General features: G+C 43.4%; 1 protein-coding gene across 4 annotated transcripts in view; it reads left to right on the forward strand.

Moving 5' to 3' along the window:
- The window catches only part of VWA8 (von Willebrand factor A domain containing 8), a 321,146-nt gene that overhangs the window by 219,022 nt on the left and 78,080 nt on the right, over positions 1 to 24,044 (forward strand). For all 4 annotated transcript variants that reach the window (XM_085869177.1, XM_085869176.1, XM_085869179.1 and 1 more), the window contains 3 exons: positions 3,255 to 3,363; positions 3,564 to 3,705; positions 14,179 to 14,363. In XM_085869177.1, the coding sequence (XP_085725303.1) occupies positions 3,255 to 3,363; positions 3,564 to 3,705; positions 14,179 to 14,363 (436 nt within the window). The remainder of the gene's footprint in view (positions 1 to 3,254; positions 3,364 to 3,563; positions 3,706 to 14,178; positions 14,364 to 24,044) is intronic.

Consider the following 24,044-nt stretch of genomic DNA (forward strand, 5'->3'; position numbering starts at 1 on the left):
CGGCGAGGATACGGCGGCCGTACGCCCTCTGAATTGACAGAAACGTGCGGCGGCCGCAGAGTTTCTGCGGTGGCCTCAGGGTGGCCCTACGCCGTTTGGCTATATTTTACAGGTCGTAAGGTCGCCATGGAATTATAACACGGAGTTATAACTTTTTTCATTTCTACGTTCGCCGTAACAATTCGACAATCCAAAACAAAAAAACTGGTTAAAAAAAAAAACCCACTCGTTACCGTCCGTCTGGCCGCACGTTCGCCTTAGGGCCCCCTGCAGTCGCCTTGCGGGCACCTTGAGGCTACCTTGCGTCTGCCTTGAAAATTCTATGGCCGCCGCAGGGCCCCCTTAAGGTCACCGTGCGACATCAAATCAAAGACCGTACAGCAACCCCACGTTTTTGGTCTCCACAATTTCTAAGACCTAAGGCCTAAGTCACATTTGCTCTACGGCGAGGATACGGCGGCTGTACACCCTCTGAATTGACAGAAACGTGCGGCGGCCGCAGAGTTTCTGAGGTGGCCTCAGGGTGGCCCTACGCCATATGGCTATATTTTACAGGCCGTAAGGTCGCCGTGGAATTATAACGCGGAGTTATAACTTTTTTCATTTCTACGTTCGCCGTAGCAATTCGACAAGCCGGAAAAAAAAAACTGGTAAGAAAAAAAAAAAATGAACCCATTCGTTAGCGTCCGTCTGGCCACACGTTCGCCTTAGGGCCCCCCTTTGGTCGCCTTGCGGGCACCTTGCGGCTGCCTTGAAAATTCTATGGCCGCCGCAGGAACGCCCTAAGGTCACCGTGCGACATCAAATCAAAGACCGTACGGCAACCCCACGTTTTCGGTCTCCACAATTTATAAATACGCCGTGCAGCTCCCCGAAAAATAAAATCATATGTGACTGCTACATTGTGTGACCGTGGAAATACTGCAGCCGCCGTATAATTGCTTGTGTCCGTAGATTTTGGAGACCCCACGGCCGCCGTGGCAAATGTAACTTAGGCCTAAATACGCCGTGCGGCTCCTAGAAAAATAAAAACATATGTGACTGCTACATTGTGTGACCGTGGAAATACTGCGGCCGCCGTATAATTGCTAGTGGCCGTAGATTTTGGAGACCCCACGGCCGCCGTGGCAAATGTGACCTAGGCCTTACTCTCCTCTCATGCTGCCTTTCCCTCCTCTCACGCTACCTTCCCCTGCCTTCCCATTCCCTCCCCCCATGCTGCCTCCCCCACCTCCTCATGCTGCCTTCTCCACCCCCTCGCGCTGCCTTCCCTTCCGTCGTGCTGCCCTACCTTCTCTCGTGCTGCCTTCCCTTCCCTCTCGCCGCCTTCCCTTCCCTCCCCTATCACTGCCTTCCCTTCCCCTCCCCCCTGCTGCATTACCTTCTCTCCCCACAATGCATTCCCTTCCCTCCACTCACTGCATTCTCTTCCCTACCCTCTCGCTGCATTCCCTTCCCTCCCCTCTCACTGCATTCCCTTCCCCAGCCATCACGCTATCCTCCTCCCAACAACCCTCCCTCTCCACCCCCATGGACATCTCCCAGCGGATTCTGCGTGCTGTCTTAATATGCTGTTTTAATGTATCCCAGATCGTTCAATTCTGCACTACTCCCCCTCCCCCCCCCCACCAATTCTCCATAAGTCCCACTGCCAAACGCAAGTCGAGAACCCCTCCCCTCATGCTTACCTCCTCCCAACCCCCCTCCACTTTCCCTTCTCGTCCTCGCTCCCACCCCCCCTCCCCTTCCTGGAGTGTATAGCGAGGTTTGGTGAGGCATTGCTATCCCCACCCCACCCCCTTCCTCGCTCTTCTCTCCTTCCTAGCTCTTCCCCTTTCCTCATACCTACTAGCTCCCCCACCTCTCCTCCCTCCTTGCTCCCCCCTACCTCCTCTCTCGCTCCTCCCTCTCCAGAGAAGTACACTGGAGGGGTGCAAAGGTCGTTGCATGTATGAGCATGCTTGCATGCAGGCAGGTCTTTGCCGGGTAGATAGCTGAGTTTTAAATGTTCCCGCTCGGTTTTATATAGAATTCGGTGGTTAAAAAGAAAATGTTGCAATTTGGGCATGTTTTATTTCCCTTCCCTTCCCTTCCCTTTGCACTGCTTTCCCTTCCCCCACCCCTTCTCACTCTCCCTCCCTGCTCCCCCTTCCTCCTCTTCCTTTCCCCCTCCCTCCTCTCCCTTTCCCCTCCCTCCTCTCCCTTTCCCCCTCCCTCTTCTCCCTCCACCTCCTCACTCTCCCCCCTCTATCTCTCCCCCACTCTCTCCCTCCCTTCTTTTTCTTCCCCATCTTTGTATTCCTGGTAGCGAGGAAACGGGTGGTATTTGATCATGGTGCATAATCACTTGAAAATTTAATAAAATTATCGGATCCAGATCTTCACCAAAATCTAATCGATTCGTCCTCGTCACACACCTACCAAATTTCATCCACCAAACCTGCCCACCAAGTTTCGTCTGAATCAATCCATGGCATTTTGAGATATCCTGCTCACAGTCAGACTAACAGACAGACAAAGAGGTGTGAAAACATAACCTCCGTCCGCCTTTGGTGGCGGACGTAAAAATTATTGTAAGCATGAAACTTACTATTTTTAGGGATGTCATAAAGGACACAAACAACAGGCATGAATAACTAATTTAACATGTTAAATATGATGGCGTAAAAGATGGTGCTCACGCTCTCAGCATTGGGGTATATCGAGATTCAGACTAAGACCCCCTCTTCCACCACCCTCCTCGGAAACCCTGTCTCAAAAGATTGTGGACCATGATCGGTGGTGTGGGGGCCATAATTGTTGCCTCTGGACTCCATCTAATTGCATAGGTTGCATGGCCTGAACGTCACTGGAGTCTCGAGGTCGAGTGACCTCCTCATGGCGTTACCAATGAAGTCGATGCACGATGGACAGCAATATTTAAGATTTAATGCTTTTGTAGTGTACTTTTCATCATTCCCAAATTGTTAGTAGTCTTACATCATGAACTTTGTTCTATTTACTTGTCCAACCAATAGCAGTAATGTAGGTGTGGTTTAAAAAAAATAATCTGGTTTCTAACCATTCATTTGGCCCGACACTACTATCAGGCTCTTGGACCTTCCCCTTTAGGAGGAAAGGGAATGGGAATAAAGCTTGAGACGGAATAGTGATGATGCTTCTTTGCCTGGCAGCTCACCATTTTTACACTCGTCATTCAAAATATGTCATTGATGCCTTTCAACCTTCACGCCTTTCAACATCATCCTTTGCAGGTTGCCACTTCCAGCTGCACGTCTTATCGGCTACTGGTCAACCAATGGCAGCGAAAGTGAATTGCATAATGTCTCTTGTGAGGTGCAACATCAACCGATCATCATCAAGGTAACATTTTTTGACCTGTCACCACTCGTCGTCTTATCATGACAATCTAGCAGTTTGCATCCAGGGAAGTTTTGGCTATTTTTGGACACACAAACAAATGATGAGGAACTCAGTGCTTAAGATTAAATTTGACATTTCTTTATTATCAACATGTTTGTATTCCAGTGTTCATCTTCTCTTTTTCCTGTGCAACATCATAGGGTCCAGTTTCACTTCCATTGCACACTGTGCAGTTATCTCGGGAATCTGAACGAGCCATGGAATTTACGGAGCAAAAAGAGTCTTGGGACCTTGGCATAGAACCAACAGATCTTCCTTGTGATGTCTACTCTGGCCCTGATGGTAATGATGTATTTGTCGCTCAACAAAAGAAATGGCAGTTAACCAGATACACCTACTGAAATGCACGTTTTTGTTTTCTTTCTGCCTTAAAGCAGCAATAACACTCTCCAAGACAACTGTTTATTTAAACTTTTAAAATGTACATGACCATGGCACACTGAACCGATTTGGTAGTCGTCCATGGCAATGCCTTGCAGAAAACTCTTCCTCTTGTTTCTCCTGAATTGCAGTTATACTTTGGGAAGAATTCCATTGACACAATGTTGTAAACTCTGTCTTCAACAAGTAATTTAGAACTTGACCAGCTTACTCGGCCAAATGCCCACTTTTCATCAAGGTTTTTGAATCTTTACATTTAATTGCAAGCAAATGGGACAGCTCACCGAATTGTGAGGTTCACAATAAACAAAAATGGGAGAGTTTTGTTTCAAGGGAGAAAAAAAATTCAGAAAGGGAGAGTTTATGGAAATTGGTCAAAGCCCAGACGTACTTCAGTACCAAAGAAGCCGAGATTCCATATGGCATATTTCCCTGAGATGTTGCGAACTCCCCCATCCCCTTGTTATTATTCCCCGACCAGGGGTGGGGGAGTGAGGAGGCGTGGGGGAGCGAGGAGGGGTTAAAAAGCAGAAAACAATGCGTAAATAAAACGTATAACAAATAAAAACATTGAAATTAATTACTTTTTAACAAGCGTTGTCATGATTGGGGTTGATTACAGTACATATTGCTTGTGGCAGGCTTATTCAGGTGTGGCAGGTTGTCCAGTTGAGGTTGAAGGCTCAGAAGATGAAATGGAAGCTGATTCACTTGGGATTTTTATCTTGCCAAAACGAAGTTTTTGCAAGATATGTTAGTCAGCTTGTATGTTTTTTTTTGTTTTTTGTTTTTTTTTGTTTGTCTGTAATCACGTATAAAAAATTCTGCAGAGCACAGTTATCATCGGAAATTTTTGTAACTTCGCATATCAGAGGCCTATAGAGGTCCCTTTCAGTGCACAAAATTTTGAAGGTCAAGGTCAAGGTCACTTTGTCGCAAATCAGGGGAGTCGACGAAACCCTTATTTTTTGAGTAATTTTGATCGGATCGTCTTCAAACTTCATGGGAATATAGTTCATGGTCTGGCGCTCAGCTGATTAATTTTTGGTGGCAATTGGCCTTGACCTTCATGGTTAGCACCGCCTGAGGTCAAACATATTTGACCCCAAGGTCAAATTTTCAAGTTTTAGGAACCATATCGTGTCGAACCTCAAATTGAACACCTCGATGAGTGCTTTCTAGATGTGTCAAGCTTGAGACATTATGACGTCATTTGGTGACGTTATGAGGCAAACGCATAATTTTCATGGTTACTCTGTAGAATGATTCTCATCGGAATCTCTCGTAGGCAGATATTCCTCAAGGAGTCGCTCCTGGTGGATAGCAGCTTTGTTCACCTCAGTGTGACCTGAAAAGAAGTCACACGTGGTCACCTTTTGGCAAGATACGGGTCACCCTGCGGGTGACATTGGTTTATTTTTTTTTGAAGACCTTCATTTTCTGTTTGTAAACCTCCTTGTAACATTTTAGGACATTCTTCATCTCCCTCCACACTTTGGAACTTCTCATGCAGTCGGGATCGTGTTCATCACAAACGACTCACTCAGAGTGTCGGAGCACAAACGACTCGCTGAGAATAACAGAGCACGAACCACTGGTTCAGAATGACAGAGCACGAACCACTCGTTCAGAATGACCGAGCACAAACCACTCGTTTAGAATGATGGAGCACGAACCACTCATTCAGAATGACGGAGCACAAACCACTCGTTTAGAATGACGGAGCATGAACCACTCACTCAGGATGACGTAGCACGAACCACTCACTCAGGATGAGGGAGCACAAACCACTCGTTCAGAGTGACGGAGTACAAACCACTCGTTCAGAGTGACGGAGCACGAACCACTCGTTCAGAATGACGGAGCACGAACCACTCGTTCAGAATAACGGAGCACGAACCACTCGTTCAGAATGACGGAGCACGAACCACTCGTTCAGAATGACGGAGCACGAACCACTCGTTCAGAATGACGGAGCACGAACCACTCGTTCAGAATGACAGAGCACGAACCACTCATTCAGAATGACGGAGCACGAACCACTCGCTCAGGATGACGGAGCACGAACCACTCGCTCTGACGTCGTGCGGCAAAAGCGTCCGCAATGAGTGAACGATTCACTCAGAATGACATAGCGCAGTTGTTATTACCTTCGCAAATTTCGTTTGACGAAGGTATTGTATTGACCCCTGTGTATTTATTTATTGGTTAATATGTGTGCGGACAACATTGCGCAAAAGCTGCTGGACCGATTTGCATGAAATTTTCAGAGATGATGTGCAGTTACTCAAGGACGCCAGGCGAAGCTTTTGGGAGCAATCGGATTAAAGGTCAAGGTCACGGTCACGAAAAGGTCAGAATCGTTTTTTCGTCATAACGCGGTCAATTTTTATCCGAACGAGATAAAACCAACACCAAAATGTTCATTCCTCAATTCTACATTCTAGGCTATGCCACATGAAAGTGTGGCGTAATTACCCTAGGTAGCGGTCGGGGGTCAAAGGTCAAGGGGGTCACCACAAAGCATTTTTCATTGGGCAGCGTCGTGGCCAACATTACGCAAAAACCACTTAGCAGATTGTCATGAATTTTGTGGACTTGTTTGACATCATGAGAGGACAAATCGATTAGATTTTGGGAGCGATCGGATCAAAGGTCAAGGTCAAGGTCATAAAAAGGTCAAAATCGTTTTTTTGCGATTAAAGTGTCAATTTTGTTCCGATTTACATCAAATTAAGTCCAAAATGTTCAGTATTCAAATCCCGATCCACTGATATAGCGTACGGTATAGTGTTTGCAACCCTAGTTAGTCTGTGGAAGTCAAAGGTCAAGGGGGTCACCAAAATGGAGTTTTTGATTGGGAAGCGTTGTGGACAACATTACACAAAAACCACTTCACATATTGTCATGAAATTTTGTGGATGTGTTTGGCATCACGAGAGGACAAATCGATTAGATTTTGGGAGCGATCGGATCAAAGGTTAAGGTCAAGGTCACAAAAAGGTCAAAATCGTTATTTCGCGTTGTCAATTTTGTTTTGATTTACAGCAAATTAACTCCAAAATGTTCAAAATTAAATTCCCCATCCTCTAATATGACACATGGTATAGTACTTTTGTCACCCAAGGCAGCGGTTGGGGGTCAAAGGTCAAGGGGGTCACACAAATTCACATTTATATCGGAAAGCGTTGTGGACAACTTAACGCAAAAAAACAAAACGCAGAGAGGCTTTAATTGTTTTGGATTTGTTTGGCATCATGAAAGGACAAATCCATTAGATTTTGGGAGCGATCGGATCAAAGGTCAAGGTCACAAAAAGGTCAACATCGTTTTTTCATGATGAAAACGGTTAATATGTTTCCCATTTACATCAAATTAACTCCAAATTGTTCAGTGTTCAATTCCCCATCTTCCGAAATGACACAAGGTATAGTACTATTGTCACCCTAGGTAGCGGTTGTGGGTCAAAGGTCATGGGGGTCACGAAATGCATATTTGTATTGAGATGCGTTGTGGACAACTTAATACAATGGTAATAATTAGAATATATCTCTGTCTCGAAACTGTGTCTGTTTATGCAACAAGGGCCATAAGGGCCCCACCAAACTTAGTTACTTAGTAAAATACAACAAATTTTCATTAAGGAGACTTGGTATAGTTTGATATGCACATAGCTTCGCTCATGGTTTAGTAAAAGGAGTTTTACTTTCTTGTTTAATTAGATGCCAATTAAAATGACGTTTTTGTCCTCGCTCGGATTTGAAAACATGATCTACTTGATCCAGGTCGTGTCTGCGTGGTCAGTGACATTCGACCGAATCTGACCCTACATGCTACAGAGTTCGGCACTCGGGACAACGAATCACCTAAAATTGTCATAATCGTAATAGTTCTAATAACAAAATCCTTTCACAAAATCCGGATCATGGACTTTAAATTTGCGAAATTCCCGAGCAGATTTAGTGGAATTTTAGTTCCTCATTTCACTCTCATGCCATGTTCAAACTAGTGGCTGCGGCGAAGGTATGCGCTCTACGAGTGCCCGTTCTAGTTATTGTTGAATTTAATCCGTGCTGTAGCGAAAACGCGTTATCATAACATGCTCTTCTGTGTTGCAACTGCCGACTGTACATCCCGATCGGGACAGAAACTGTACCGCTGTCCACTGTCGGGTGCTCAGGAAGTGGCTTAAGCTCTCAAGCAAGCACTCCAATGGTTGGCAAGCAATAGCGATGTTCGAACATCCAAACTGTCTGAATTAGACAAACTAGTACGTGCCCGTAAAAAAAAAAATAATAATAATAATAATAATAAATAAATAAACCACACAGGCTGTTTCTTCGCTCTCGTGTGCCCGTACGTGCGTGACCCGGAAGTTCGATATTATTCGCAGTTACGATTATTCGCAATTTATTTTTAATACCCAATTATTCAATTAGCGCCAACGTATTTTACCTTTTCGCAATGTCATGGCAAGGAAAAACAAAAAGAGAAGAGAAGAGAGAGAAAAAATTTACTTCCTGGTTCGGAGCATACCAGCACTCTGATGTTCCCGAAATTTATGCACAGTCTAATATGAAAACGATCATAACTTGGGCCATTGTGTTTATTTATAAATTCTCATAAGAAATCGAGAAATTATTAGAATACACGAAGTCATCACTCTCTGGAAGCCCGTACGTTGTAACCCGTAATGGGGAACGCGGCTGAGCTTACCTTCCCCATCGGCCACGCCCACGCAACAACGTGTCTTCCCATTGGTTTGGTAAATAAATGGCCATAACTTGGGACACACTTGTCCGATTAATATCAAACCTTGAAAAGGCACATCCTCAGGTCCCCAGCAATATACCTGGCAAGTTTCAATGAGATCGGACCAGAGGTTGTCGAGAAACAGCGGTCACGCACGCACGCACGCACGCACACACACACACACACACACACACACACACACACACACACACACACACACACACACACACACAGATTGCTGGAATTATAGAAAGATGAACACTTTTTTTTAGCAGTCAGAATTGCTGCTGAATTCAAATCAGGAGCTTAATTTTTGTAATTCAGCTTAGTTTAAGAGACTCTCAAGGTTATTCATCTATCTATAATTCCAGCAATGTGTGTGTGTGTGTGTGTGTGTGTGTGTGTGTGTGTGTGTGTGTGTGTGTGTGTGTGTGTGTGTGTGTGTGTGTGTGTGTGTGTGTGTGTGTGTGTCCGCTGTTTCTCAACAACCACTGCTCCGATCTAATTGAAACTTGCCAGGTATATTGCTGGAGACCTGAGGATGTGCCTTTTCAAGGTTTGATATTAATCGGACGAGTGATTCCCAAGTTATGGCCTTTTATTTAGCAACCAATGACAGGACATGTGCTGCGTTGGCGTGGCCGATGCGCCATTTAGTTACCAATCAGAGGACACGTTGCTGCGTGGGCGTGACTGCGTAGGCCAGTGCACAGCCGGCGACGATAACGTCACGTGCCGTGCTGGTTAAGATGGGGATCGATCGGTGCCTTAGTTACCGTGGAGGAGTAGTGCCAATGGTAAATGGCAGCGAATGTCATGGCAAGCAGACAGGGAGGTAAACTTGATTTTATTTAACTCTGTGTGTAAGTATCACAGCAGTTGTTACTTCAATGCAAGCGATAATTCGTGGAATGATGTGAACATTCCGTACGGGCACGCACTACTTTTGGATAGTGATGACTTACTGTATTCTAATAATTTCTTGATTTCTTATCCGCATTTATAGATAAACACAATGCCCCAATCCAGTCGTCGTTTATGAGAGCGAAGGAACGGCCTGTGTGGTTGTTGTTTCTGGCACACGGTTTGAAAGTTTTTTTTTTAATTTTTTTGTATGTACGGCCATGCACGTACGGCCATGCACGTACGGACACACACGTACGGCCACGCGAGAGCGAAGGAACGGCTTGTGTGGTTGTTTCTGGCAAGCAGTTTTAAAGTATATATGTGTGTGTATATATATATATATATATATATATATATATATATATATATATATATATATATATATATATATATATATATATATTTATTTATTTTTCTTTTTTTTTTGCACGTACAGCCACGCACATACGGGCACGTGAAAGCGAAGGAACGGCTTGTGTGGTTGTTGTTTCTGGCACGCGGTTTGAGTTTTTTTACAGGGGGGGCGGGGGGGAGGGTTTGCACGTACGGCCACGCATCTCCGGGCATGCACTAGTCTGTCTATAATTCCAGCAATCTCTGTGTGTCTGTATGTGTGTCTGTGACTGCTGTTTCTCGACAACCACTGGTCCGATCTAATTGAAACTTGCCAGGTATATTGCTGGGGACCTGAGTAAGTGCCTTTTAAAGGTTTGATATTAATCGGACAAGTGGTTTCCAAGTTATGGCCATTTATTTACCAAACCAATGACAGGACACGTTGCTGCGTAGGCGTGGCCGATGGGGAAAGGGTGCCTTAGTTACTAATGACAGGACACGTTGCTTGGCGTTTTGCACCCACAGTATCTATCTTCTATCTATAATTCCAGAAATCTCTGTTTGTTTGCCTTTCAAAAGGTTTGAAATTCATCGGACAAGTGGTTCCCAAGTTTTGGCCAAGTCAGAGCGCGTTCCACATTACGGGTTACAACGTACGGACTTCCAGATAGTGAAGACTTACTGTATGCTAATAATTTCTCGATTTCTTTTGCGCATTTATAGATAAACATAATGCCCCAATCCAGTCGTTTATGAGAGCGAAGTAACGGCCTATATGTTTGTTTGAAAGTTTTTTGTTTGTTTTTTTGCACGTACGGCCACGCATGTACGGCCACGCGCGTACAGCCACGCACGTACGGGCACGCACTGGTATGTGAAAATGAAGTAAAGGCATGAATGCTGGCATCTCCAGGAGTTTATAATCATTGCAATGTACCGAGATATTTGTAGCTATGATGAACAGGCATTCAATAATATGAGTGAAGAAAGTGGGGAAAAAAGAAAACACTTTATCATGAAGAACTTTTTGGAGGTATTATGTTTTTGTAGGCATTGTGTTTTTTTGAGGCAATATGTTTTTGTTGGCATTGTTTTTGGAGGCTTTAGTTGTTTTGGGGTAATTGTGTTTTTGGAGGCATTGTATTTTTTGGAAGCATTATGTTTTTTTTTCGAGGCATTATGTTTTCGGAGGCATTGTGTTTTTTGAGGCATTGTGTTTTTTGAGGCATTGTGTTTTTTGAGGCATTGTGTTTTTTGAGGCATTATGTTTTTGTAGCCATTGTTTTAGGAGGCATTATGTTTTTGTCGGCATTATGTTTTTGGAGGCATTATGTTTTTGGAGGAATTATGTTTTCGGAGGCATTGTGTTTTTGTCGGCATTATGTTTTTGGAGGAATTGTTTTTGGAGGCATTATGTTTTTGGAGGAATTATGTTTTTGGAGGCATTATGTTTTCAGAGGCATTATGTTTTCAGAGGCATAATGTTTTTGGAGGCATTATGTTTTTGAAGCATTGTTTTTCGGGGAATTATGTTTTCGGAGGCATTGTTTTTCAGAGGCATTGCTTTTCAGAGGCATTAAGTTTTCGGAGGCATTATGTTTTCGGATTTGTTATGTTTTTTGAGGCGTTATGTTTTTTGAGGCATTATGTTTTTGGAGGCATTATGTTTTTGGAGGCATTATGTTTTCGGAGGCATTATGTTTTCGGAGGCATTATGTTTTCGGAGGCATTATGTTTTTGGAGGCATTATGTTTTCGGAGGAATTATGTTTTCGGTGGCATTGTGTTTATGGAGGCATTATGTTTTCGGACGCATTATGTTTTTGTCGGCATTATGTTTTTGGAGGCATTATGTTTTCGGAGGCATGTTTTAGGAGGCATTATGTTTTTGGAGGCATTATGTTTTTGGAGGCATTATGTTTTTGGAGGCATTATGTTTAAGGAGGCATTATGTTTTCGGAGGCATTATGTTTTCGGACGCATTATGTTTTCGGAGGCATTATGTTTTTGGAGGCATTATGTTTTTGGAGGCATTATGTTTTTGGAGGAATTATGTTTTCAAAGGCATTATATTTTTGGAAGCATTATGTTTTTGGAGGCATTATGTTTTTGGAGGCATTATGTTTTCGGACGCATTATGTTTTCGGACGCATTATGTTTTCGGAGGCATTGTTTTTGGAGGCATTATGTTTTCGGAGGCATTGTGTTTTTGGTGGCATTGGATTTTTGGAGGCATTATGTTTTCAGAGGCATTATGTTTTTGTTGGCATTATGTTTTTGAAGGCATTATGTTTTTGGAGGCATTATGTTTTAGGAGGCATTATGTTTTTCCGAGGCATTATGTTTTCGGAGGCATTATGTTTTCGGAGGCATTATGTTTTCGGAGGCATTATGTTTTCGGAGGAATTATGTTTTCAAAGGCATTATATTTTTGGAAGCATTATGTTTAAGGAGGCCTTATGTTTTCGGAGGCATTATGTTTTAGGAGGAATTATGTTTTTGGAGGCATTATGTTTTTGGAGGCATTATGTTTGAGGAGGAATTATGTTTTAGGGGGCATTATGTTTTTGGAGGAATTATGTTTTTGGAGGCATTATGTTTGAGGAGGAATTATGTTTGAGGAGGAATTATGTTTTAGGAGGAATTATGTTTTTGGAGGCATTATGTTTGAGGAGGCATTATGTTTTAGGAGGAATTATGTTTTTGGAGGCATTATGTTTGAGGAGGCATTGTTTGAGGAGGCATTATGTTTTTAGCGGCATTGTGTTTTTGGAGGCATTATGTTTTTGGAGGCATTATGTTTTTTGAGTTATTGTTTTTCGAGGAATTATGTTTTTTGAGGCATTATGTTTTTGTCGGCATTGTTTCTTTTTGGAGGCTTTATGTTTTTGGAGGAATTATGTTTAAGGAGGCATTATGTTTTTGGAGGCATTGTGTTTTCGGAGGCATTGTTTTTCGGAGGCATTATGTTTTCTGAGGCATTATGTTTTCTGAGGCATTATGTTTTTGGAGGCATTATGTTTTTGGAGGCATTATGTTTTTGTTGGCATTGTTTGAGTAGACATTGTGTTTTTGTCGGCATTATGTTTTCGGAGGCATTATCTTTTCGGAGGCATTATGTTTTTGTCGGCATTATGTTTTCGGAGGAATTATAAATGTTTTTGGAGGCATTTTGTTTTTGGAGGCATTTTGTTTTCGGAGGCATCATGTTTTCAGGGGCATTGTTTTCGGAGGCATTATGTTTTTGGAGGCATTATGTTTTCGGAGGCTTTATGTTTTTGTGGGAATTGTTTTTGGAGGCATTATGTTTTTGGAGGCATAATGTTTTTGTTGGCATTGGTTGAGGAGGCATTATGTTTTCGGAGGCATTATGTTTTGGAGGCATTTTGTTTTCGGAGGCATAATGTTTTTGTGGGAATTGTTTTCGGAGGCATTATGTTTTTGGAGGCATAATGTTTTTGGAGGCATAATGTTTTTGGAGGCATAATGTTTTCGGAGGCATTGTGTTTTTGGAGGCCTAATGTTTTTGAAGGCATTCTTTGTGAAGGCATTATGATTTTGAAGGAATTTTGGCTTTTTGGAGGTATTGTGTTTTTGTGGGCATTGTTTTCAGAGGAATTATGTTTTTGGAGGCATAATGTTTTCGGAGGCATTGTGTTTTTGGAGGCATTATGTTTTTGAAGGCATTGTTTGTGTAGGCATTATGATTTTGAAGGAATTTTTGGCTTTTTGGAGGCATTATGTTTTTTTTTGGAGACATGTTTTTGGAGTTATTATCTTTATGGAGCCATTGTGTTTTTGGGGGAATTATGTTTTTGGAGGGATTATGTTTTTTCGGAGACATTGTGTTTTTGGAGGCTTTATGTTTTCGGAGACGATATGTTTTCGGAGGCATTGTGTTTTTGGAGGAATTATTTGTTTGGGAGTATTTTGTCTTCGGAGGAATTTTGTCTTCGGAGGCATTTTGTCTTCGGAGGCATTTTGTTTTCTGAGGCATATTTTCAGGTTGTCTGTCCACCTCTGCGTTTGTCGTTACATGTATAGCATATTTTAGTTACGTGATAATTTGTGAACTGCTGAAGGGATTTGACTAAACTTTGTAAAAGTATGTACTATGATGCAATGATGAACTGATTCAAATATGGGTTCAACAGGTCAAATGTCACGTACCCTTTGAAATTATTTTTGCAGATCAGAACTCAAGATCAAACATAACATTTGATTGACATATAACATAGGTGGAAGCATATGCATTGACGCCTTTGCATCAATTTATATTTTCAGGTGTAATATTATTATTCGTCATCATTTTTACAGCTGTTTATGTTTGACGATATCCTCATCGTCCTTTTCACCATCTTTACCATAATTCCTTTGGCAGGAACTATATGGGTTGCCACATGCAACCCAGTTGTGGTTTATGCCTTGCATGGTGCCTCTTTGACTTGTCTTGACCTTGGCACCAGCCTTGGGGCCTGGCTTCGCATGGCAAGCACCCGGCCACTGGTGTCACTTGCACCGCTGTCTGCACCATTGCAGGGACAAGCTGTTCTACATGAGCAGCAGGTCAGATGTGGGTCAAGTCTTGGCCTGGATGGACAATCTGACAAAGGCTAAATTTCCTTAACATTAATAATTAATATTGCAGTTAAAGACAATTGATTACTAGTAAATAAGGAAGGAATGACACCACAATATGACACTACAGTCCTTTTACGGATTACCACCACAATTAAACAATTGTAATGGCAATGACTGAATGGTGCCTTGAATTACTCGATAATATTCTTATTGTGTGATTGATTTGGGGTCAGTTCTGGGAACTTTCCTTTGACATTTTTCCGTCTCAATCCCCCAACAAATCTAATACACAATGACACCAACACACACTGCAAATCTACAACTCCCTCTGACATAGACATACAGTATTCATACTATTGCCACACATCACGTCGAACAAAAATGTCAAAAGATGTCATGATGGCAATCTGTAAAAGGATTGTTGTGTCGTATCGTGGTGTCATTCCTACCTTGTTTGGTTGTTTTTGGCAGGATCCCATCATGACATTACATTTTTGGGGATTCTATCATGTTTTTGGGGATTCCGTTTTTAACTTCTGTAATGTTATTTTTTTGGGTGACTTAATTCTGTTGGTTCTTTTGGGAGGATCGGGAGAGAATTATAGTTCTGTTTCTTCTGTGCCCTCCTCCTTCGTAAATGAAGCATTCTGCAGTTACCTTGCAATCCCACGGCAGAGTCTCCCAGTCAGTGCATGTGTAAATGGCATGCAACAGCTAAGCTAATGACTGCCGATTTCCGAACAAGTTTGATTTCTTTGAAAATGCTATATTATGAGTACAGTACCCCAGAGACAATGTCGCTTCCTCACGTTAGAATCATTTTAATAGCTTCATTCAACTGTTACAACCCTCAGTTTGCCATTGTTTAAAAATATGACTGCATCTTATCAAACTAAAGAATGTTTAAGAATATAAAACTAAATCACCAATTTCAATAAATAAGACAATTATATTAAAAGAAAAGCAATGCATTGTTGCATTTCAAAGGTCACAGCATAGCAAAAAAATCAAATGCTTACCCCGAATCACTTGTAGAACTAGATCCAACTGAAAATGCAAATTATGAATTTAAGGAAAAGAGTCTACAAAGTAGTTAAGAGGTCAGTGCAGCTCAACATGGTTTATTCATAAAAAATGGGCTTCTGTGGTAATTCAACATTGCAGCACTCTTGTGATAAACAAAGCTTTTGTTGAACAACCACTTTAATGGCACCCATTCAGCCTCAAATGCCATGAGAATTGGTTGTGCAGAGTTTTCACTTATCCATAAAAAATGTTGCCAGCAAACTGAGGATTTGCATGTAATCATAAAATCATTAAATTTGTATCATTATTATAAATCAAGATTCTAATTAACAATCATCATCATTGAAGGTAATTCCTACTCAACTCGAAGGGCACTCGGTAGAGCGCATACCACCGCCACATAATGCTTGATCGACAAGAACATAACAGGCACCATACCTTTTTGAAATATGCGATACAGTGCTATACTATTTTTGGCCCTGTCTCTCAATGGTAAAGAATCACTTTAAAAATTATATGAGCCCGATCCGGATCCAGATCTTCACCAAAATGTAATCAGTTCATCCTTGTCACACGCCCATCCTGTCCACAAAATTTCATCTGGATCCGTCCACAACTTTTTGAGATATCCTGCACACAAACAAACAGACAGAAAGGGGTGAAAACATAACCTCCTTCACTTTTGGTGGTGGAGGTAATTAAATGGAAGTTGTGAGCCTGGTGTTGGCTTAGTGGCTGATGTGGCTGGCTTGGGATCTTCGGGTCATGAGTTTGAGTCCCGTTGGCTGTTGAATTAACACCACGTGGGGTTGACTCAGCCTGTCATTCTTCTGAGGTTGGCAAAATTAGTACCAATGTACTGGCATAGCGGCACAGCATCAGCGGCATAGTCACGTACCATAAAAATGATAGCTACCTGGCAGCCAAGCTGTGATATGCAAGAAGAAGAAGAATGAAATTTGTACTAAATCTGTTGATTTAAACATGAACGTAAATTATTTTGGAGACTCTATCTTCAAACACAAATATGAAGTGGTTATAACTTGGGGTTCAAAAATTCTCAGATGAATTTCTGTCACCTGTAATAAGGTGTGTCATCAGATTTGACTAGCTCAGCTTTTGAGAATAACTTGACCATTGAAAATTGATTTGGTGTCAGTTTTTATGAAATTGATGAAAAGTGTGAAAATGAACAAGAAAATAGGACGTGACAATTTTGATGTTTCATCCAGAAATGACATAAAGCCCTATCAGTTTGACCCATTCTAATCAGATGACTCAGAATATTCGGCTCACGAGAGAGGAAGACAAGAGGGATATTATTCGTCTGAGCTTTCACCTTTGAACACACATTGGAGAAAAGACAAAGGGCATAGACAGCAGAGTTTGTCCCTCATAGTGTCCCTCATAACAGAGTTTACTGGCACTTTCCTTGGGCATCCATGTGGTCTTCTGGAGTGCTCTCAACTGGACCTGCAATACTTGGTCAGAGAGCGATGTGACAAAGACCCGCTGTCACAAGTCATCCTGAAGACGAGAGAGAGAGAGAGAGAGAGAGAGAGAGAGAGAGAGAGAGAGAGAGAGAGAGAGAGAGAGAGAGAGAGAGAGAGAGAGAGAGAGAGAGAGAGAGAGAGAGAGAGAGAGAGAGAGAGAGAGAGATAGAGAGACACAGACACAGACACAGACACAGACACAGACACAGACACAGACACAGACACAGACACAGACACAGACACAGACACAGACACAGACACAGACACAGACACAGACACAGACACAGACACAGACACGGAGACGGGCACGCTGCATGTTTTAAACCTGACAGCAGCCTCCCATGTAGCTTGCAGACAGTCAATCAAAAGTGAAATCTGGATGCACAGAATGACTTGTGGCCGCACAATATTGGAGCTTGAGGCTGTAATTAATTATTTCTCTGCTTTTATACCATAGTTTATCTGGCTGTGGTGTTCTCTGATCCTGCCCCCAGCAAAGATTTTTCTGGAAATCATCTTGTCTCATCTTACACATCATTGCTACCTGTTTAGACATTATCTCTATTTTAACATAAAATTGTTGGCTCTTACCTGCGGTAGCCCAGGCAAAAATGCTTCAGTTAGAACTATAGTATATGAGAGTCATACTCTCATATACTATAGTTGGTAATGGGGCCAACTGCAGTAGTCTGAAGAGAATTACTGTAGGAGAGGAATGGAAGATGAGAAAGGGGCACGATTTTTTTAACTGTCCATTACCACCTGGGAGAGTTTGACTCTTGCCTTATCACTGTTGACACAGCTGCTTCTCTTCCCATCTTGGAACATGATTCAGCCTTTGCACAGAGAGATTTTAATTAGAATTTGAGAGATTTTTAGTTTGCAAAAATGCGCGTGAAAGACTAAGAGCATGAGGCAAAAGATTTTGTTGTCTGATGAGATGAAAATTTAACTCTTTCGCCTGAATGCAAAGCGCTATGTCTGGCGGAAACTGAACACAGCTCATCACCCATCTAACACCATCCCTACCGTGAAGCATGGTGGTGACAGCATCATGCTATGGGGATGCTTTTCAGCAGCAGAGACTCGGAGACTTGTAGGGATAGAGGGAACAACGAATGGAGACAAATACAGGCAAATCCTTGAGGAAAACCTGCTTCAGAGTGCAAAATACCTCAGCCTGTGGCAAAGATTTACATTCCAACAGGACAATGATCCCAAGAAAACAACCAAAGCAACAATGGAATGGCTTCAGAACAAGAACATGAAAATCCTTGAGTGGCCAGCCAAAGCCCAGACTTGAATCCCATTGGGAATCCGTGGAAAGACTTGAAGATTGCCATTCACTGACGCTCCTCAACCAACTTGACAGAGCTTGAGCAAATCTGCAAGGAAGCATGGTGGAGGTAGTGTCGTGGCTTAGGCTTACGTGGCTGCCTCTTGAACTGGCTCACTCATCTTTATTGATGATGTTACTAATGATGGAAGTGTACAGAAATATTTTATCTGCCTATGTACAAGAATATGTCTCCAAACTCATTGGGCGGCACTTCACCATGCATGCAGTAAGACAATGACCCGTAACACCTTGCCAACACAACCAAGGAGTTCATCAGGGGAAAAAGTGGAAGGTTTTAGACTAGCCAAATCAGTCTCCTGATTTAAAGCCAATGGAACATGCATTTCACTTGGTGAAGAAGACACTAAAGTCATCACCCCCCAAAACAAACAAACAACTGAAAATGGCTGCAGTTAAGGCTTGGTAAAGCATCTCAAAGGAAGACACCAAGACTGTGGTGATGTTGATGGGTCACAGGCTCGATGCAGTTATGGCATGCAAAGGAAATGCAACAAAATACTATTATGTCACTTTAATTTACTTTCAGTTAATTTGTTCCAATTCTTATGCTTACCGAAAATGGGGGGACTGAACATAAAAAGCGCTATTGTTCAACAATATTTTTGTATATTTTACAATGGTAAAATATATATATCTGTACATATGTATTGCAAGATATAAAGCCTGGTGTTGGCGCAGTGGTTTGGGCAGTGGTTTGGGCAGTGGCTTGGGATCCAAAAGGTCCTGAGTTCAAGCCCCGTTGGGCCACTGAATTAATACACCAGGGGGTTGACTCAGCCTGTCATCCTTCCGAGGTCGGCGAAATGAGTACCAGTATACTGGGCCGGTGTATACCCCGGTTAAAATAGGTGTACCATATCCCTGTGTCATAAGAGGCGACCAGGGTTGCGTCAGGAAGGGCATCCGGCGTAAAACATGTGCCAAATCACTATGCGGATCATACGGATGATCCGCTGTGGCGACCCCTAACGGGAGCAGCCGAAAGAAGAAGAGATTTATTGCAAGATATAAAAGCATTCCAGGTGACTACCTTGTGAAGCTGGTTGAGAGAATGCCAAGAGTGTGCAAAGCTGTCATCAAGGCCAAGGGTGGCAACTTTGAATAATATAAAATATACTTTGATTTATTGAACACTTTGTTTGGTTACGACAGAAATCCGTGTGTGTTATTTCATAGTTTTGACGTCTGCATTATTATTCCACAATGTAGAAAATAGTAAAAATAAAGAAAAATCCTTGAATGAGTGGGTGTGTCCAAACTTTTGACTGGTACTGTATATTTATATATATATATATATATATATATATATATATATATATATATATATATATATATATATATATATATATGTTGTTGTTCATCTTTCGGCTGCTCCCGTTAGGGGTCGCCACAGCGGATCATCTGTTATGATCCGCATACTGATTTGGCATAGGTTTTACGCCGGATGCCCTTCCTGACGCAACCCTAGTCGCCTCTTACGACACAGGGATAAGAATTGGGTTTCGCCATGATTCCCGGCTGCCCTACACCCTCTCATAGCGCGGCCCAACGCAGAGCCCCCGTCCTCAAGCGATCCTCCAACCCAAGCCTTCGAGTAGCCGGATATATATATATATATATATATATATATATATATATATATATATATATATATATATATATATATTTATATATATTATACACATATATATATATATATATATATATATATATATATATATCTTCTTCTTCTTTCGGCTGCTCCCGTTAGGGGTCGCCACAGCGGATCATCCGTATGATCCGCATTGTGATTTGGCACATGTTTTACGCCGGATGCCCTTCCTGACGCAACCCTGGTTGCCTCTTACGACACAGGGATATGGTACACCTATTTTAACCGGGGTATACAACGGCACAGTACACTGGTACTCACTTCGCCGACCTCGGAAGGATGACAGGCTGAGTCAACCCCCTATTGTATTAATTCAGTGGCCCAACGGGGCTTGAACTCAGGACCTTTTGGATCCCAAGCCGCTGCCCTAACCACTGCGCCAACACCAGGAGATATGTATATGTATATATATATATATATATATATATATATATATATATATATATATATATATATATATATATATATATATATATATATATATATATATATATATATATATATATATATATATATACATACATACATACATACATACATACATACATACATACATACATACATACATACATACATACATATGCATATATATATGCATATATATATATATATATATATATATATATATATATACGTATACATATACAAACATATATACATACATATATATATATATATATATATATATATATATATATATATATATATATATATATATATATATATATACATACACATATACAAACATATATACATACATATATATATATACATATATACATACATATACATATACATACATATATACATACATATATATATATATATATATATATATATATATATATATATATATATATATATATATATATATATATATATATGTTACGGTTGTGGAAATTCACAGGACACCATAAAGGTATCCCAGAGATCAGTTATGTCGATAAGTGTGTGTTCAGATTCGATTTCCCCACCGATGTTTAACGGGCAATTATTCGTGTGCAGGGCTATGAATCTTCAGTTAGCTGTTATTCTTTTGCTATCGTTATTTTGGACCAACCGCATCTCAACAACCACAGCCACCTTCTCCACAACCACCTTCACAACAACCACCACCAACCACATCTCCACAACGCCAACAATGACATCTCCTCGCCATCTTCTCAACAACCTCTCATCAAACCTCTCCACAACGAAAACATTGCTCTCATCAACCAGCTCCACAACGACCACCACGACATCCCCTCACCACCTATGCCACAACAAACATCGCCTCACTTTCATCTTCACGAATGCCACCATCTTGTTACTGGCAATAGCGTCCTCAATGAATAACATCTCTGCCACCAGACGCGGGGACTCCTATGTTGGGGCGAAGGTCGATGATTTCGCCCACGTCCGCTCTCTCCAAGCTTTGCGACAATTCGGATCAAAAGATAAAAAGGGGCGGAGCCAGTGGGGGTCAGAGGTGAGAGATCGGAGATCAAACCTCGCCTCACGGATCCAATATAAGGGCGCGCAGAGACGCCAAGCGAGCAGTTGTGTGGAGTCGCGTTGGGAGCTGGGTCAATCTGGAGTCTGCAGTCGGTGAGGAGCTGGAGAGAGCGGAGGAGACTGGAGCTCGGAGCGCAGCCTGCCGTGCCGTGCCGAACAGTGGGTCGCTGGAGAGAGGCTGGAGAGGGAGTCGCCAACCAGCGGCATAACGGTCCGAGGTGATCGGGCCCCGGGACATTCCAAACAACTCTGAGGAACGGGCGGGCTCTTAAGAGAGCATCAACTCGAAAAGAGCAAAGGCCCGTTCGTTCCTCTGAGGCGTTGTCGACTAGGCTCGATCGACCGCGCTCTTTCCCCGTGACTCGCAACCTGCGCTCTTTCTCCGTGACGTCATGGCAGCTGTTCGCGCTTCGTGCACCTCGTCCCTCCTCGGACGGTACCATCCGGCAGGGATTTCCCTCCTGCCGGATTCTGACCATGCAGCCACGACGTCACTCTGCGCATCCCAAAGCAAGCCTCATGTTTCGTGGGGTTCCCCACGCGAACACACGTGCTCTACTCGTCGGAGCTTCACACACGCTCACCTGGAGAACCCATCCGATCCAAATCCATCATCCAGCCTACCTTCTGTCCGTCCACGGGATTGGCTAATCCACCACGTGCATTTACGGACCGGGTGTCACTCGCGCAGACGCGCACGTGGCGGCCTCATATGTAGCACAGCACGGACCCCGCGCGCGCTGCAGTGCAAACCCGGTGCGGTTCCCAAAACATCTACGGCCGCTACTCGGCCTTTGTCCACCGTCAGGCACTGTCGTCGTCGCACTCTCGTGCACAAACTCCCACGTGCCACGACGCTTACACACCTCGACATGACACTTGGACATGCGGTTGCGTGTTCCCCATACCGATCATTATCTCTCTTACATTCAGCGACCTCACACACACGGTCCCTCTTACATACGGCCGTTCACTCACGCATGCCCTTTCACTCGCACACGTGGTTCCACTCACACACGGCCTTTCACTTGCACAAGGGGTTTCACTCACACACACACCTTTTCATTTACACAGGGGGTTTCACACACATGGTGCTTCATCCACACACGGTGTGCTGGGAGGCACACATTTCGCCACACTCGTGAACACACACACTGGGAATTTGTGCCACCACAAGGGGTTCCGGGGCCTTCACATCCCCCAAACTCCACGTGCACCCGTCAGCAGCACTCGCCCCCTCTACCTCGCAAAGCTCGACCGGACCCACCTGGTCGAGATCAGCTTCAAGGGAGCATAGCGTCTCCCCTTGTTCCTGGAGGAGGCCATCCGGCTCCTTGTACCGGGTCACGACACATTCTGCCAGCTCGCCACCATTATCCTCAAATACTTCCATGTGTGTGTGTTCATCTTTACCCCGTCTTTATCGTGTAGTCTCTCCTCTACCGTTTCCATCTCCCGCGTCTCTGTTAATTCCATTAATTCCTGCGTCTCCCCTCGTGTCTCTGGCAACTCCGTTACCTCCGTCTCTTCCCTTGTTATCCGTGTCTCTGTCACCATTAATTTTTCCGTCGTAGTGACCTCCACGTGTCTCGTCCTACACGTCTCACAAATTATTGTGACCTCCCCCGCCTCCATTGCGGGGCCAACAGCCGTTGCACTCCCTCCCAGCTCATTCGCTCCAACACGTGGCGCCACCATTATGCCCGCCTGCAGGCATCGCCCCACGCGCCGCATTTCACCCTGCAGTTGTTTCATTTCGGTTGTCATATTCGCATTAATTTTGTTATTCATTCTGCACGCATTTGTTTTCATTTCGTTTGTGTTTGCTTTCATTTCGTTTTTCATATCGTTGTTCATTTGTTGCATATCCCCACTCATTGCTTGTTTGAACATTTCCACCATCCGTGCGATGACCGATGGCTCTAGCAGGGCCGATCCGTCATTATCGGTTGCGGTTTCGCTGGGGGCTGGGGAGGGATTGTGACGGAGGGGTGGGGGGGTGTTGGACACCGCGGCCCCTGCTGCCGCGCCCATTTCGGACTCTGGGTTTGTTTGTGGGGGGAATTCAACCTGCATAATGGGCATGTTCTGCATGGTCATTTCGTCCTGGGCCATGGAGTCTAACATTTCTAAATCTAATACCCCCTGCTCCCGTTCGCCTTGAAACGCCATCTCGCTTCTCGGAATAAATTTAAAGCTCGTATTTGGGGGAACGGGGGGTCGCTCTACACACCCTTGGTCCGATTCCCGTTAATTTAGTTTGGAGGGCAATGAATTTGAATCTCACTCCTCGAAACCAGTGTTACGAATCTTCCGCCCGCCCAGCGTGCGAACAGCCGCTTTAGCCAATGGCGGCCGTCTCACCCACCGGACAGACAATTCAGTTGCGACTTTCCGGAACAACGCCGAAAACCAGTCACGGGTGTGCTCCAATGCGCACACCACGGCCGAGTCAATGTGCTACCCGCGCGCGACAGGGTTAATCGCCAAATTAATCGATATACCTGCAGTAAGTATTTGCGCGGGCAGCCTACCGAGCGACCGTACCTCAGCGAGGCCTGCTCGGACACGAACCGCTTAAGCTGTTCATTCCGTTCTGGGATAACGGAGTGGTTTATTATCGCGAGACCTCGCTGGACCCA

Source organism: Eptatretus burgeri, chromosome 2, assembly GCF_056783735.1.
Source record: "Eptatretus burgeri isolate ZD-2024b chromosome 2, Ebu_testis_v1, whole genome shotgun sequence".
Taxonomy (NCBI): Eukaryota; Metazoa; Chordata; class Myxini; order Myxiniformes; family Myxinidae; genus Eptatretus; species Eptatretus burgeri.